The 16,321-nt window shown below is 42.9% G+C and overlaps 1 protein-coding gene across 1 annotated transcript in view; it reads left to right on the forward strand.

Annotated features, from left to right (window-relative positions):
- The window catches only part of COL4A4 (collagen type IV alpha 4 chain), a 159,164-nt gene that overhangs the window by 61,323 nt on the left and 81,520 nt on the right, over positions 1-16,321 (forward strand). The window contains exons 13-22 of the mRNA XM_006141956.3: positions 727-807; positions 2,328-2,381; positions 2,791-2,850; positions 3,640-3,684; positions 4,233-4,286; positions 5,364-5,433; positions 5,990-6,094; positions 11,043-11,207; positions 13,569-13,658; positions 15,418-15,581. Of these exons, the coding sequence (XP_006142018.1) occupies positions 727-807; positions 2,328-2,381; positions 2,791-2,850; positions 3,640-3,684; positions 4,233-4,286; positions 5,364-5,433; positions 5,990-6,094; positions 11,043-11,207; positions 13,569-13,658; positions 15,418-15,581 (888 nt within the window). The remainder of the gene's footprint in view (positions 1-726; positions 808-2,327; positions 2,382-2,790; positions 2,851-3,639; positions 3,685-4,232; positions 4,287-5,363; positions 5,434-5,989; positions 6,095-11,042; positions 11,208-13,568; positions 13,659-15,417; positions 15,582-16,321) is intronic.

Consider the following 16,321-nt stretch of genomic DNA (forward strand, 5'->3'; position numbering starts at 1 on the left):
GCACATGCACTCACTGGAAGGAGAGAGAGAGATACGAAGAGGGAAAGTGAGAAATCACCTCTGGGGGGGCGGGCGGATGGCCACATGCAATAGCTTTTCCTCTACTCTCAGGATGTTAGGCACACACATACACGCACCCAGTGTGATTTTCAAGCTGCCGAGTCTGGAACTCAAATCGCAGTTGGCTATGTGGGAATCCAGCACCTTAACTACCACACTATTTTCTGGCCCCTGTAATCATTTATTCACAAATACTCACATGTATGCATCATACACACACATACAAATTACACACATACACCAAAAGAAACTCTACCAAAGTTTTAATAGATATTAGCTCTAGATTCGTAATATGTGTTACATTTTAATATGAAAAACAATAACCATCATTTCAAGATACCAATGTATTATGTGTCATGATTTACATCTTAAATCACAGCACATAAGGTAAGAAGCATTATACCACACAACCTGAGTGAATGTCTTCGGGGCTGTCAGGTGGCATGGTGGTTAAAGGTGTTGGACTCCCACATGGTGACCACGGTTTAACACCTGATGGCTTGCTTTCTCACTGTCTCTCTTGCTCTCTCTCTCTCTCTCACTCTATCCCTCTCTGATCAAAAAAAAATAATGGATAAAGTTAAATAAAAGAATTCTTTAAAAAATTTTTTTTAAGTCTTAAAACATACATTAAATTAAATTAATTTTCTTGATCTTGTTTTAAAGGGTGAAGTTGGCCAGCAAGGTTCCCCTGGACCCACCCTGTTGGTGGAGCCCCCTGACTTCCGTCTCTATAAAGGAGAAAAGGTAATTCCAAATCCGCGTGTTGCCTTGGTAGGGCAGTAATAGAAAGCGTTTCCTGGACAGGTACCAGGTAGCAGTGTCCTGCACCTTACTAAATCCTGCACTAACTTCAAAGCTGCCTTACCAAGCCACTGTGGGCAGCTGCACTCTACAGAGTTGAACAATGAGGCGGGAAAGTCCTGATACGCTCAGGTTTTCCCAGCTGCAGAGCAGCGGGCCTTGCTCAGTCGTGACTTCGTCCCTAGTGCAGTGCCCCACTAATGTTGTTTTGATATGTGTTTTGGGGGACTAAAAAGACTCCTTGAGGCCCAGTTGTCCTTTAGCTATTACAGATAGGTCTGGCGTTCTGTTCACTGAAAACATAGCAAAAGCATAGAGCTGGGCAAGTCATGGATTCTCTGCAGATTATAATCCCTCGGTCAGTGCTCAGCACTGGTTTTACCAATGCCCTGTGCGGATTCTGCTGTTGCTTCTCCATCCACAGGATTTTGTTTCTCTAACTAGACCAGCCACAGCAGTGGCAGTAACAGAAAGCTCTGCAATGTGGAGGCCATCGGGGAGGTCTCTCTGTCCGTGCAACCTGCCTGTGATCCTGGCTGGCTCATTCTGGGGTGGACTGCAGTGCGAAGACCCCATTTGGGGTGCTTCTCTGTTTTTCTCTATATATATCACTTTCTTTATTTCTCATAAAATAAAGAAAAAAATCTCTACCTTGTCCAAGATGAGAGCCACGTCCCTCAGTGGCTGTATTCCCAGCTGCACTGCCACCTGGTCCCACGGTGGTCCATCCCTGCCCTCCCACACCTCTCACACGGAACTGGCCTGAATAGTGGTAGGTTTCTAAGTGTACTGGATCTTAGTTGCTAATTAGTGACAGAAAAGAGAAATCCCTTATCTTAAAAGCTAGTGAAGGCCAGCTGGTGGCATGGTGATTAAGGCAACTGGATTCAATTCAAGTCCTGGATCCAGAAGCTAGAAAAACATGCTGGGCGTGTGTGCATACATGCCCATATCCCAGAAGGAGAACTGAGAAGGTATTGCAGCCTAGCTATCCTCCTTGGGGGGGACTTTATCACTTGCTCTCCACTCCCTCCCCCACTCCCATGAGCACGCAGTGCCCTATAGCAATATGTGTGTTTGTTTGTTTTTACTATAGGGCACATGCACTCACTGGAAAGACAGAGAGAGATAGAAAGCGAGAAATCACCCCTCCGGGGGGCATGGCCACACTGCCATTTCCTCTTCTCCACTCTCTTCCTGGAACCTTGAGTACACACGCACAGGTACCCAGTTGAGTATCAAGTTGCCAGGTCTGGAATTCAAACCATGGTCAACGACACGGGAGTCCAGTGACACAACCACTATGCCATCTGCTGGTCCCTGTAATTTTTTTTTTTTTTAAGATGTAAAGCTAGTAAAACAGTATAAGAAAGAGATGTGTTCTGAAAGAGATGAAATTTAATTGTGTTAAATAAGAATAAGCCAATTTATTTTCATTGTGTTTGTGGTTTTTTTGTTTTTAGGGTATAAAAGGAATTCCTGGAGTGACTGGACTGCCGGGACCACCAGGACCCAAGGTCATCTAAGAACCCCTTTTCTTTCCACTTCTGTGATATGCTGTCCTAATCTAGAACTTATTTTGCATGGCCTTTGCCATGGCTTTAAATCTAGCATAGATGAAGGACTTCAACACGTTTGTGAAAGTATGTAATGAAAACATAGGTTTATTTTGTACAAAACCCGTTGAAATCCACACAGAGGTGTATATTATATAGACATAGAATACGTATTTCCCATGATCTTCTTAACTATTGTCCTATTCCTAGATTGTTTTAGTATTTCATTGTAATTCTGTAGGGCCTTCCTTCTAAAGTAGTTGTTTTCTCTAAACTGCTGACAATCATTTCTGTTTCTCATTCTGTTTTTGCTTTCCACATTGCTGAATATTGTTGCTGAAACGCCTCTAAATGTTGCCACCTCTTAAAGGGAGAACCTGGTATTGGGGCAAAAGGAGAGAAAGGTATACCTGGATTCCCAGGACCTCGGGTAAGAATAATTGGTCAACTTGGGTGAATTTGGAAGTATTTCGCTTCCCCAGTTTTATAAGCCTCAATCGGTATTTCTAGAAATGGAGATGATGTCATAGAAGACAATATATTTTGGAACGACAAGGCCAGTGTAGTAGCTCAGTGTCCCGGAGCACGCAGATAAAACAGGCAGCCCCAGACAGAATTGGGAGGAAACTGCAGGATGGTGGCACCTCTGTCTGACTCCACATCGGTGTGATTGGTGGCTTGGAATGAATACTTTTGATAAATAAAGTGGTAATCTGGGGGCAAAGAAGGACACTATCAGGCCCGACACATCACCCTGTGTGTCGCTGGTTGGGGCAAGTGCCCAGCTGGCATCGGCAGTGGTTTGGTTCTAGGGTTCATGTTGAATGGGGCAAAATTGGCTTCCGAGGCAATTTTATTGTGGATGGTGCACAAGGCAGCTATTAATTTCCAGGCAAATTACACGGCAGTGATTTCAAAGATAGTTGGCATAATGCAAGAATTAAGTAAATTAAAGCTGGCAGAGCAACAACAAAAGTGTGTTCTTAATTGAAACACTGGCAAGAGCATGCATTTTTTTGAATGAGATTAAAGATCAATCAAAGTAGCAAATGTTATTATCAAATGGAATCTAGCTTGCGTGGTTTTTCCCTTTTATTCAGCTAGGTTCCCCAGCAAGGCTAACTATCTGGGACGATTGGGTCAGTTCGTAACTGATGTGTGGAGCTGGTTTATACAGTGTGATTTGACTCTGCACGTGTGGCTTTTTGTGAATTTTTAGGGTGACCCTGGTGCCTATGGATCCCCAGGCTTTCCAGGATTAAAGGTAAATGTACATTATTACAGATGATCCACACATTTTCAGTCGTAAATGCAATTCAGTATCGTTCCAAACTTGGGCTATTGCGTGCGAACTCCCGCAGTCACTGGGAGGCAGACACATCCCTTTAATGGATTGTGGCATTTAGCTGCCGGTGCAAAAGTTGAAGCCCCAAACTGAGTGGGGTTAGACTTTGCACAGTATCTCAGGGAGCATAAAACCAGAATGAGATCATTTGTCATCTCATCATTTTTTTTTTTTTTTATTAAACAACGTATGCTTGGGACCAGCAGTTAACATAATGATTATGTTGCTGAACTCCCATGTAGTTGACTGAGGTTTGAGTCCCAGACCCGGCGGCTTAAACTCACACCTGGCACATTTGCGTGCGTGCCCAAGATCCCGAGGAGAATGGAGGAGAAGGGATTGCAGTGTGGTCATCCCCCCGGGGAGTGATTTCTTGCTTTCTGTCTCTGTGTCCCTCTGGCAAGCACACATACCCTGTAGCAAAAACCTTTTACAAAAAAAAGAGGTATGTTTGTGCTTATTTGTAGGGAGAACCAGGACTGGTTGGAGCCCCTGGGCTGTTTGGTCATCGTGGCCCAAAGGTAAAAATGTGAGCCTATTTGAATATACCCAAATAAAAATGTACATTTTATATAAAACCCTAACAATAACCTTGTGTGATCTAATTTATTTGAAAAAGTATTTCAAAGAATCATTCCAAAATATAACGTTTGAAAAATGCAGTTACTTTTCTGTATTTTAATGCATGATTATCATATTTTTATATCATCATAGTTAACATGATTATGTTTTAAACTTGAGAAACATCACTTTGAAGGTGAATAAGAATGAAAATTGTGGGAACAACAGTTGGTGTAATGGCTATGTTGTTGGACTCCCATGTAGTCAACCGTGTTTCGAGTCCTGGACCTGGTGGCTTAAACTCATGCCAGGCACATGTGCATGCGTGCCCAAGATCCTGAGAGGAGAATGGAGGAGAAAGAATTGCGGCATGACCTTGCCCCCTGGGGGGGTGGTTTCTCACTTTCTGTCTCTCTGTCTCTCTCTCTCTCTCTCTGGCGAGCACATGAACCCTATAGCAAAAACTTCTCAAAAAAAAAAAAAGAAAAAAGAAAAAAGGAATGAAAATTGCAAAACTTTCATGGGATTATATAGTGATAAGATTATGAACAGAGAGGGTCTGTTTTTACCAGCATCACATTTTTTCCTTTCCTTCATAACCTCTGTGACCTCACTTTCAGTATTTGCTCAGGACAAGCCACTGGGCCCTTAAAGAGATACAATTAAGGGGGACAGTATTTGCTGCTCAATTACGATGCAGCTTCAGCGCTTGCTAGTGAATAAACTGTTTGTCCTAAAGTGCCAAGTTAGACGCTGGTGCTTACAATTGATTGCAAATTGTAATTTACCTAAAATACTTAATGACTACAGCTGCTCGTTCGTGGGCATAGACTAACTGTGTAGTTAAGTTTTTTCTTTTGTGCTGTTTATTCCTACTGGTCGGTAGGAGAGTGGATGCGTCTTTGTTCTTACTAGAACTTAATAAACGCTCACATTTCTCTAGTCACTGCACTGTCTTTACTTCTTAGACGAACGTGCGAGTTGCTTTTCTAATATCGGTTTATTTCTAAGAAAAGTGAATGAATGAATGATTTCAGGGGGACCCTGGGGACCGCGGGCACACTGGACCACCGGGTGCTTTGGTAACTCCACCTGTTCCACTCAAAGGTTTGTGTTCCATTCAGTTCCTTTATAGAGTCTGTGGGAACGGGATCTGACGGTCAGGCAGAAGTCGTCGGGCTCAGTATTTCCACAGCTCACTCACTAGACGGGCTCAACACGGGAACCTTAGCATGAGTGTGTAATTACACATGTGCAGTAACGTGTATCTTAGTTTGTCTCCTCTGTCGGCATGAATCATTAGACCTTATTTCTGTGTGTGAATTTGCACGCTGGGATTTTTATCATGTCACCTTTCAGAAAGTAAATTTTTTTAATTCATTAAAACTGTAAGAAACCATTTGAGTAATACCTACCAAGATGTTGCCACCAGGAAACTAGCATCCTAAATTAATGACAAAGAGACCCCCCCACCTCGAGTTCATGTGTCTGCAGAGATAGGGTAACAGAAGGGGTCAATCTAAGGTACTCCATTTAAATGGGGTAAGAAGTTACAGAAGAGTTTCCTGCTTATACTTTACTAAGCGCCCCCAAAAGGCATTGAATTTTACAATGTAGATATATAATACTTTTGTTTACTCATACGTATCATTGCCTTCCGCAGGCCCTCCAGGGGACCCTGGGTTTCCTGGCCGCTATGGAGAAATGGGGGCCATGGGACCACCTGGCCCCCCAGGCTTCCCAGGCAGACCAGGCGAAGCCTGCGCAGGTACGAACCCTCTGGCTTCTACAGTCGGGTTTCCTACCTTATCGTCAACACCAGTGGCTCCACTCTAGCTGACACAGAAATTCTCTTTAGAGTGGTAAAACAATACTGGCCCAGCCACAGTGGCTCGTGCTGTTAAGTCACTGTGCTCCACTGGTGGGGACCACATGGGAGGCCTGGATTTGAGTCCTGGTCCAACATACAGGCCAGTGTGGTGCTGTGTGTTTGTAACCCCAGCGACTTGGGGAGACAGACAGGAGGATTATGAGCTCCAGGCAACATAACAAGACCCTGTCTAAAAATAAATAAATAAATAAATATGGCAGTGTGTGTCTGTGGCCCTAGCTACGAGGCTGGGCCAGGAGGACCAGACCAACGCAAGACTCTGACTTAAAAAAAGGGGTGGGGGCAGCTTCATGGGGAGTGGTAATATGTTGTTCAAGAGGGACCAGCAGTTGGAGTAATGGCTATCTCGCTGGACTCCCACGTAGTCAACCACGGTTCGAGTCCCGGACCCGGTGGCTTAAACTCATGCCTGGCTCATGTGTGTGCGTGCCCAAGATCCCAAGAGGAGAATGGAGGACAACGGATTGTAGCGTGGCCATCCTCCCTGGAAAGTGATTTCTCTCTTTCTGTCTCTCTGTCTCTCTCTGTCTTCCTGGCGAGCGCACACACCCTATAGAAAAAAATCTCTCAAAAAAAAAAAATGTTCAAGAGAAGCTGATCCCACATGTGACCCTGCTGTGTGGCTGTGGCTCAGATCTCCGGTCTCATCAGCCAGAAGAGACAGCTAGGATCATACAGGCACATGCGGGAGTGTCCAAAATCTGATGGACTCAGGACCAGGGCAGGAGATTGCGGCGTGACCAGATCCTGTGGAGGGTGCTCGTGCCTCTCCCTCTCTCCTCCCTTTCCCACTCTCACAGGCATGTGCACGTGCTCTGTATGAATAAATAAAAAGAATCCTACACCCACGTGTGCCCACCCCAACCAAGAAAGGTAGGCTCAGGGGAATGAGCCCAGCATCTGCTAATATAAAAGTCCCATGTATTTCTTTCTTTTTAAAAAATAATTATTTATTATTATTATTATTATTATTATTATTAAAATTTGCTATAAGGTGTGTGCGTTCACTGAAGAGAGAGACAGGGTAGGGGGAGTGAGAAAGCAAGCCACCAGGTCCAGGAGTTGAACCACATGCAGTCGGCCATGTGGGAGTCCAGTGCCTTAACAACATCACCTGCCGGCTGTGGTTCCGTGCTTATAATGTGCAGCCAGGGTTCAGAACCTCTGAACTCAAACCAAACAATCACTTCCTTGGAAGGAATTCCTCAGGTGACCTCAGAGACAGTCAACGTCCCAGGGCTATGGAGGCGCATGCGTGTGTAACAGGCCCCATCGCACACAGAGAGGATCTGACGCTGGTCAGGCCGGTTTCTTCCGTCTTCCCACCTTCCTGGAAGGCTCTCCTTGTTGATATCTACTTGTAAAATGTAGCTTTAGCCACCTAGGCCCTGACATGAGTCTCCCACATGACATGTGGAAATAAAAATTATGAGGGAAGAAACTTAGTTTGATTCAGCCTCACATTTTTTTTATTTAAAAAAGATCTTTTCCTACCCTCCTCCCCCCAAATAAAAACAAAAGCAAGAAATCTATAGGTCACAGTGAGATTTGCTTAGAAGCCCTGAAAAACAAGTCCTATGGACATAAGGACTCTCGACCCCTTTGGGTGCCATGCTGATTAATTTCCTAGTATGAAATTAATATGAAATTAACAGAAGTTTATTTTCGAATGTTTCTTCTTATTAGCAGAGCGTATGAACACTCACCAAAGTGAGGGAGAGGAAGCACTCCCAGTGGAGCATCCCTCTGCTGCAACCCCTCTTCCTCCATTGCCCCACTCCGTCAGAATGTCGGGCACGCACGCACACGCGTCCAGTGTGTTTTTAAAGCCATAGTAGCCAGGACTCAAACCACAGTTGGCTGTGTGGGATCCGGCTCCTTTAACTGCTGGTCGATAGGGACAACCCAGTAAGAGAAGTTTAGAGGGTATTTGTATTCTGTGAACCAAGAGAACTGACTAACCGGTGAGGAGAAAAGTCTTCAATAAACGTCACTTTATCCAGCCTGTGTCTCTTGTTCTATTTGCTGAGAAAGAGAAAGAAGTTGCCTGAGATGCTCAGCCACTGCCACAGAATTCTTGTTTAAACGTCCTGAGGTCCAGGTTCGTCTCTGTAGGCTCTGAGGACCACGAGGTAGTCAAACTGAACCTTGGATGATATGAGCTTGACTTAACCGACCCAGGATGATACTCGTAAGTCACAGAGTTTCGTGTCGGTCAGAAAGCACTAGCTCAGGGTCCTGGATTTTGCATTCCTACCTTGTTTATAATAAAATAGTGCTTCCAGCAAGTCGAGATTGAAACCTAACAGGAATAGGGAGAACGTGTCTTTGGCAGATTCAAACTCAGATATACAGGAAGTCTCTTCATCCTGTACGTCTTTTTTCTTTAATTAAAAAAAATAATAATAAGTTTATTTCCTCTATGGGCAAGAGAGAGACAGCACCCCAGCGGCTGTCAGTGCTGTGCTCTGCCCCATGTCAGCAGACCCAGACCATAGGCACACATGCATGTCTGACATACCGGGGAGGTCACCAGATCAACTCTCCACGTGGGGCAGCCTCACAGTTGTCGTGTTTTATGTGGCACCATCATCCCGGCCCTCGTAAGCCTTTGTAAAAGGAAATAACCCAGGGCTAGCAGGTGGGGTGGTGGTTGGGGCACTGGATCCCACACGGCCAACTCCCAGTTTGACTCCCAGACCTGGAAACTTGAAAAACACGCTGGGCACATGTGCATGTGTGCCCAAAATCCTGAGAGAAGAGGGGATTGTAGGGTGACCATCACTCCATCCCAGAGGAGTGTGATTTCACACTTTGCCTCGCTCTCTGGTGCACATGCAAAACAAACAAACAAAACAAAACAAATAAAAACCAGGATTAAACCCATAACTTTCTATTCTTGACGATGGCCCATAGTAAGCAATGAATTTCATTTTGCATTATATTTATATTACATTATACAAATGTGTATATCCTTATATAGAGATGACCAAAACACATATTCACAAAATAACATCTTTTTGATATATGGTTCATTCCATTTTTTATTCTATTCTTATCTGTAGAAAAATGAATTTTTTTTTATTAAAAAAATCACTTGCTAATTTATTCATTAATGTGTTGTCAGATTTAGTTTTCTATACATTATGATGTTTATTCTATTTTATTGGATATACACATATTTAAAACATTAATGTTACATTATGATTATATAAATATTTTCTGAAAAAATTTATTATTATTTTGTAGCAACAAACTTGAAACAAGTCTCTTCCAACTCAACTAACTCATGTAAATATTATTGTTCAGTGGAAGCTCCTCTGAGGATCCGGTGTAGAAAGTTCCAGTCTACAGAACGCTGATGTGCTACAGAGTATCTAGTTAAAAGGATTTTGTAATGAACATGCTTTTCTTTGATATGATACAGAACAAATGTTTCATACTTCCTAATAATGATTCAAATCTATTAAAAATATATTCACCTTTAAAAAGCACACACCATTCACAGGTTCAAATTTTTACTATTTTAAAATTATAGAGGTCTTTTACAGTACAATATTTAAATGCCCTTTAAGTAGTTAATGTGCAATGAATATCTTTTCTGAAACTCAACCTTGAATTACAAGTTCATCCATATGCCTATTCTAAACCGACATAAAGACGTTGGAAGGTTTGAGAACTGCATCTGAAACGGTCATTGGCACAGACTTTTCCTTTTAGAACCCAATGACCCATCCATTGAAAGTACTTCTCGGGGAGCAGCAGGTGGCATGGTGGTTAAGGTGCTGGACTCCCATGTGGCTACTGTGGTTCAAAGTCTTGGACCCAGCTGCTTGAAACTCATGCGGAGTGTGTGCGGGCATTCCCAAAATCTCAGGGATTGCAGTGTGGCCATACCCCGGGGGGTGGGGGTGATTCCTCACTTTTTTTCCTCACTGTCTCTCTCTGTCTGTCCAGCAAGTACATGCGCCCTATACCAAAAACAAACAAACCAACAAACAAAAAACAAAAACAAAAGCAAAAATAAACAACTTAAAAAAATTTTTAAAAAAAGTACTTCTGAAGATTATTGATTATGGCTGATCTTAAAATCATTGAGTTGAGAAATCAGCAGATGGCATGGCAATGGTTATGTTGCTGGACTCCGATGTGGTCAACCATGGTTCAAGTCCTAAACCTGGCAGCTTAAAATTCTCGCCAGGTACATGTGGGTGTGCTTGCCCAAAATCTGAAGTGGAGAATGGAAGAGAAGGGATTGTGGTGTGGTCATCCCCCCTGAAGGGGGTGATTTCTCACTTTCTGTCTCTCTGTCCCTCTCCATCTCTCCAGTGAGCACATGCACCCTATAGCAAAATCTCTAAATAATAATAATAATAATAATAATAATAATAATAATAATAATTCAATCAAAATACATAGCTCCCTTTCTCCCAAAACATCAAAGAGCATCTTAAAAAAGTAAATGAAACTATTTGCTTTAGTAATCTACTGAGGTTAACTCAAATATATGATTATCTGCATGCAGTAGTCCTTTTTCTTTTCTTTCTTTCTTTTTTATTTTTTTTTTTGAGAGATTTTTGCTATAGGGCATGTGTGCTTGCCAGAGAGGAGAGAGGTATGTCGACAGCTCTAGCCTTTGTGATCCTCTGCTCCAATGCCTCCCAGTCAGCGAGGACCACAGGCATGCATCTCCACGCAGGGTCTACTCAGTTGATCTGGGATTCAAACCCAGGTCTCCCATGTGGCCCCAGCCTCATAAAACAGCACCCTACCACCTGCACCACCACAGCTGGGTCCATGTTTTCATCCTTGATGTCTTTTGCAGGCATGATGGGACCTCCTGGGCCACAAGGGTTTCCTGGTCATCCAGGACTTCCTGGAGCAGCTGGTATTCCTGGGAGACCTGATTTTGCTCCGGGAAAACCAGGGCAGCCAGGACCACCTGGCCTGCCTGGAGCACCAGGGATGCAGGGACTACCAGGATCAGATGGTAAAGTGTTGACATTTATGCTGCATTCATTGTTTGTGGTGTCATTCAGAAAGCATAAGTAAATAGTTATAGAGTCATATAATGTTTCATGTGCCATTAAACCTCTTTCACAAATCAGTAAACTGGGGTTGGTGTAGCTTATCGATTAAAGAATGGGCAATGTTTGGTTGGGACTTCAAATGCAAATTATAGTATTTTATAAATTAATACAATTATTTTTAAATGTAGGTTTATTTTTTAGTAGAGTTATATATGCACCTGGGTTAAGAGTCAAACTATTCTACAATGTAGCTGGATCCTTTCTTGGTTCTCTATTACCATTCAGCATATTCGTACGGCTATTTCTTAATGCTTCAGTTTGAACATGATCTTTTGACTTTCCCCCACAGAGGATGGATTCAGCTGGTTTTCACCACCCCACCATGCATGGCATGATTTCTACCCCATGACCTATTGGTGTGTTATTCCCGTAATTTTGGTTAAACAAACCTTCGGCATTTACAGTGAATGGTTATGGAAGTGCTGTTCACCAGTTGAGACAGCTAATAAATATTATTATTTTTGCAGCACAATATTTTTATAAATAATTATCTTGCTTTCTTTTTGTGCTTGCTTGCTTTTGAACATATTTATTGTTAATTTAATCTCAAGCTACCCAGATTCTGTAAAATTTGTCATTATACATTTTTACACATTAGTCAATTAGTATTATCTCTTTGAATAAATATCTCTCTGAGTCTTATGACCTGTTCAAGGGGCCAGCCAGGTAGCATGGTGGTTAAGGCTGCTGGATTCTACATGGCTAAGTGCACAGTTTGAGTCCCAGATCTGGTGACTTGGAAAACAAGCCAGATGTGTGTGTGTGTATGGGCCCAAATTCCCAAAAGGAGAATGAAGAAGGGATTTTGGCATAACCATCTCCCCTGGGGGATGATGTCTCACCTTCTCTCTCTCTCTCTCTCTCTCTCGCGCGCGCGCGCCTATGCCCTTTAACAACAAAAAAAAATTAATTAGGTCAAGTTGCACATTTATTTATTTATTTATTTATTTATTTATTTATTTATCTACCTACAGAGTATGTGCACTTTCTGGAAAGAGACAGGGAGAGAAAGAAAGAGCATTTTCAGTGTCTTAAATTTCACAGCCATTTCCCTCGTGTTGGTACATTTGCATTTTCTTGTAGACACTCACTGCACAGTTTCAATCTAACCGTGTATCCTTCATTTCTGAAAATTTTTTGAAGTATCTATTGGAAGACAGTCTCTCCTCTTTTATTATTCTCCTCTTCTTTACTTTTCTGTAATACTTTCGAGAAGACGTCCTCAATTCTATCTCCACCTTTCCTTCTGAATTTAAACATGTTTAAATGTCTGCTATCATATGATTTCCAGGGACTTTGTTGTGCCATTGTTCCCTTTACTGTTCTCGCTTGAGCAGCCTGTTTGTGTTTCGCAGGTGGAATACCCTCCCTTGTTTGCTATTTTGATTGTACAGTTTATTTGAAACTTTTCTTCTTGCTGCCTTGTCTGTTCATCCTTTTTTCTCCCTCTATGGTTTTTGTCCTCTTGAAATAGTTGGAAAAGGGGTTTTCTGTTGTAACTGTTTCTTTAACAAATCATCCTATCTGAGGACACGCTGTCATCCCACTTGTAAAGGTACCGATTCCTGAGCTCTCAGGGAGATTTCTGAGGTAAATTAGATTCTTTTTCAGTTCTCACAAGCTACAGAATCAGCTTTTTTAGGGTCTGCTAAGTCCTGTGACATTATTTTGCTGTTTATTCTCCTCCACCCTTTTTTCTTTGTCCTATAGGCTTCTGCCTCTTTTTTTTTTGGTCATATTCTTGTGCTGTTTTTTATTTTCCTGGGATTTTGGAAGAACACAGACCTTACTGTGAGCATTTGTCTGTTCTCTTTAACCGGGTGACTTGACATTGCAAGCCCTGCCTTATGCTTCCTTCATTAGATAATGATTGATCATTGAAAGTGAAAACAAACAAAAAAACACAACAACTCTGCCATACAGTGACCCTGGTTTTTGTTCATTTTTGTTTGGCTTGTCCACTTTGTTTAGGTTTGTGATTTGTTTTGTTGTTCACTACTTCGTTTGGCCACTCACTAATTTAGGATGGGATGAGGGGCCCTGTTTGTCGATGGTTACAGTGGGAGTGGTGCGCCACAACTGCACGGGCTCTAAGTGTGTATGTTCTTATATGAGGGAGAAGGAGTCTCGAGGAAAACGAGAACACGGAATGGGGGCTGAGAGGGGAAATGGGGGGGATGTGAGTGCAAGAGACGTGTTCTGCAGAAGACATTCCCAAGAACTCTGTGACTCTCCCCGCCCACCCTTGTCCCACCTTACAGTGATGTACTGCAATATCGGGCACCCTGGCCCACAAGGAATAAAAGGCAAAGTGGGTCCTCCCGGAGGCAGAGGCTCAAAGGGAGCAAAAGGTAAGTGTGCCACAGAGGCAGACGTTCCAAGGACGGCCACGTGTGGAGGTGGGGGCCCTTGTGGATGGGCAGTGTGGCATTTCTCTCAGATTCCTACTCACCCTGGCTACTCCCCACAAGTACTCCATTTTGGGCTATGATGTGATGAAAAGTCGCTGGAAAGTCCTGCCCTGTGTCTTCAAGTATCAGGCGCCACTTACCCTCTATGTGATTTGCCTCGAAATGCTGACTTTACAAAAGTGCCAATCAGGAAAACAAGTCCTAGGATTATAAAGCGCAGGACAGTAACTGTCATTTATGACAATTTACTGCAGGAGGGAACTTCAAAAAGCTTGTGGAAAAATGGAATTAGCGTATGAGTTTATTTTGGTAAAAAAACTTTTGAAATCCATGCTCACTATTTTTCATAATGCTCCTTCCTTTTTATGAACTTTTTGACAATCTCTTGTACGTCTCAAGAGGGGCTGAAAAAGAGGATTTTGAGTGTTCCCAATGCAAGGTACTGGCAAATGTCCGAAATGATGGATGTGCACCCTCCTGACTTAATCACCGCACATCGTATTCTTAGATTGAAAACTCACACTGTACCCCACAATACATGCAGTTACTAGGAGTCAACAAAGGTAAAACTTAAAACCACAGCGACTTTGCTCATGGGGTCCTCTCAGTTCCTTGAGTGAAAAAAGAGAGGACAGTATTAATATTTTATTGTGGCTTCTTCTTGTGGGTCCCCTGCTTCCCAGACTCGTCAAATGTCTCAGGCTCTGTGTTCCTCCACTCCAATCGTTTGGTGCCTTTTCGATCAACTGAGTCAGATGGCATGAGAGCATAAACACAGCTGGGGAGTTCTACTCTCCTGATGGCTGTGCAAAAAATCTATTAATAAGTCCTAATGATTAGAGATTGTGTTAAGGTGAGTTGTCAGTTACAATACGCAAATCTGCAATCCTTGGTAGAACTGAAGGATTCCATGGCATACAGAGAGAAATGGCGGATACAGAGGCTACGTGAGGTGGGGGTGTGGGGTAGGCTTGGGAGAAAATGATTAACAGGCACGAGAACGCATGTAAGCAATTGGAGGAGTTATGGAATCATGTACCACAGCAGAGCAAAAAGTGTTGTTGACAATCCATCAACAATACACACACACACACACACATATACATATAAAATTGTTATCATATGTGCATAACAACATGTAATGCTCATCCTTAAGAAAGATGAATACACTTACATCCTTGAGTTGGTTAGTACACACTGTATGAATGCTTTGAAAAACCATCTAGACCCACAAAGATGTCCAATGATTACATATAAACAAGAAATCACAATGAAAATAATATCCAATGCAATCAATCATTCTTCTTCAAATATGTTTTTCCTTAGTTGTTCAGAATTTCTGCTCTAACCAAGTACATTTTTTTTATTTCTTTAATAGGAACCAAATAAGAGGCTTTTGAACTTTAACAATTGAGACGTTTTCTCATTTTTAAAATTTCTTCAATACAATTAGACTTCGATTTTCTTCCTATAATTTATCTGAATGGGTTTTAAGATGTAAAACATTGTATCTGAATAAGAACAATACCCACCCCACATAGACCGTGCCCAAGCCACTCACATATTATCAATTGCCTGAGATAATTGTCACGCACTGCACACTCCTTTTGTTCGTCATTTGTGCTATTGGTTTTGTAAAGCCCTTATTGGGGAATTCATCCAGGAAATAGGACAAAGCTGACTTCTGTCTTCTGTCTAGGAAAGGAAGGCACCTGTGCCTGCATGCCTGGCCCCATGGGCCCCCCTGGCCCTCCAGGGCTTCCTGGGAGGCAAGGGAGTAAAGGAGACTCAGGACTCCCTGGCTGGTTTGGAGAGAAGGGTGACCCAGGCCCTCCTGGTGCTGAAGGAACTCCAGGGCCCCCGGTGAGTAACTCTTACCAGTTATAATCTTCCCAGTTACAAGAGACAGATAGAGATACAATTCAGTCTGCCTCTTTTAATTCATAGTGTGATGTGTATTTTATGTTTTGAACCTATAAACATCTTAATGACAAAAACAAACCCTGCATGCATTCATTTATTCATCCATCATTAATTTACTCAGCTACTATTTATTGAATGCCTATTATGTTCCAAGCACTGCTCCAGGTGCTGGGGACCAGAGCAGCAGGGACCAGAGCTCAGCCTCTGTCCTCCTGAAGCTTCTCGTAGACCATATACGAGATACACAAGGAAGTGTACAGTTTGGCAAATAAAGAAAGTATGGTGATCGGGACCAGCAGTTAGCATAATGGCTATGTCGCTGGACTCCCACGTAGTCGACCGTGGTTTGTGTCCCGGACCCGGTGGCTTAAAACTCATGCTGGGCGCGTGTGCGTGCGTGCCCAAGATCCCGAGAGGAGCATGGAGAAGGGATTGCGGCGTGACCATCCCCCCTGGGGGGTGACTTCTCACTTTCTGTCTCTCTGTCTGTCTGGGGAGCGCATGCTCCCTATAGCAAAAACCTCTCCAAAACAAAAACAAAAAAGAAAAGAAAGTACGGTGATAAAGACCACCATCACCACCTAGTGTGGCCTGAGTGGAAAAAGTGCTAGAGCGTGAGGACGTGACATTAAAGAAATGGCTGGACGCTAGGAGGGGTTGCATAGCAGGGGCTTTGCAGG

The sequence above is a fragment of the Tupaia chinensis genome, unplaced genomic scaffold, assembly GCF_000334495.1.
Source record: "Tupaia chinensis unplaced genomic scaffold, TupChi_1.0 Scaffold000066_1, whole genome shotgun sequence".
In the NCBI taxonomy this organism is placed as follows: Eukaryota; Metazoa; Chordata; class Mammalia; order Scandentia; family Tupaiidae; genus Tupaia; species Tupaia belangeri.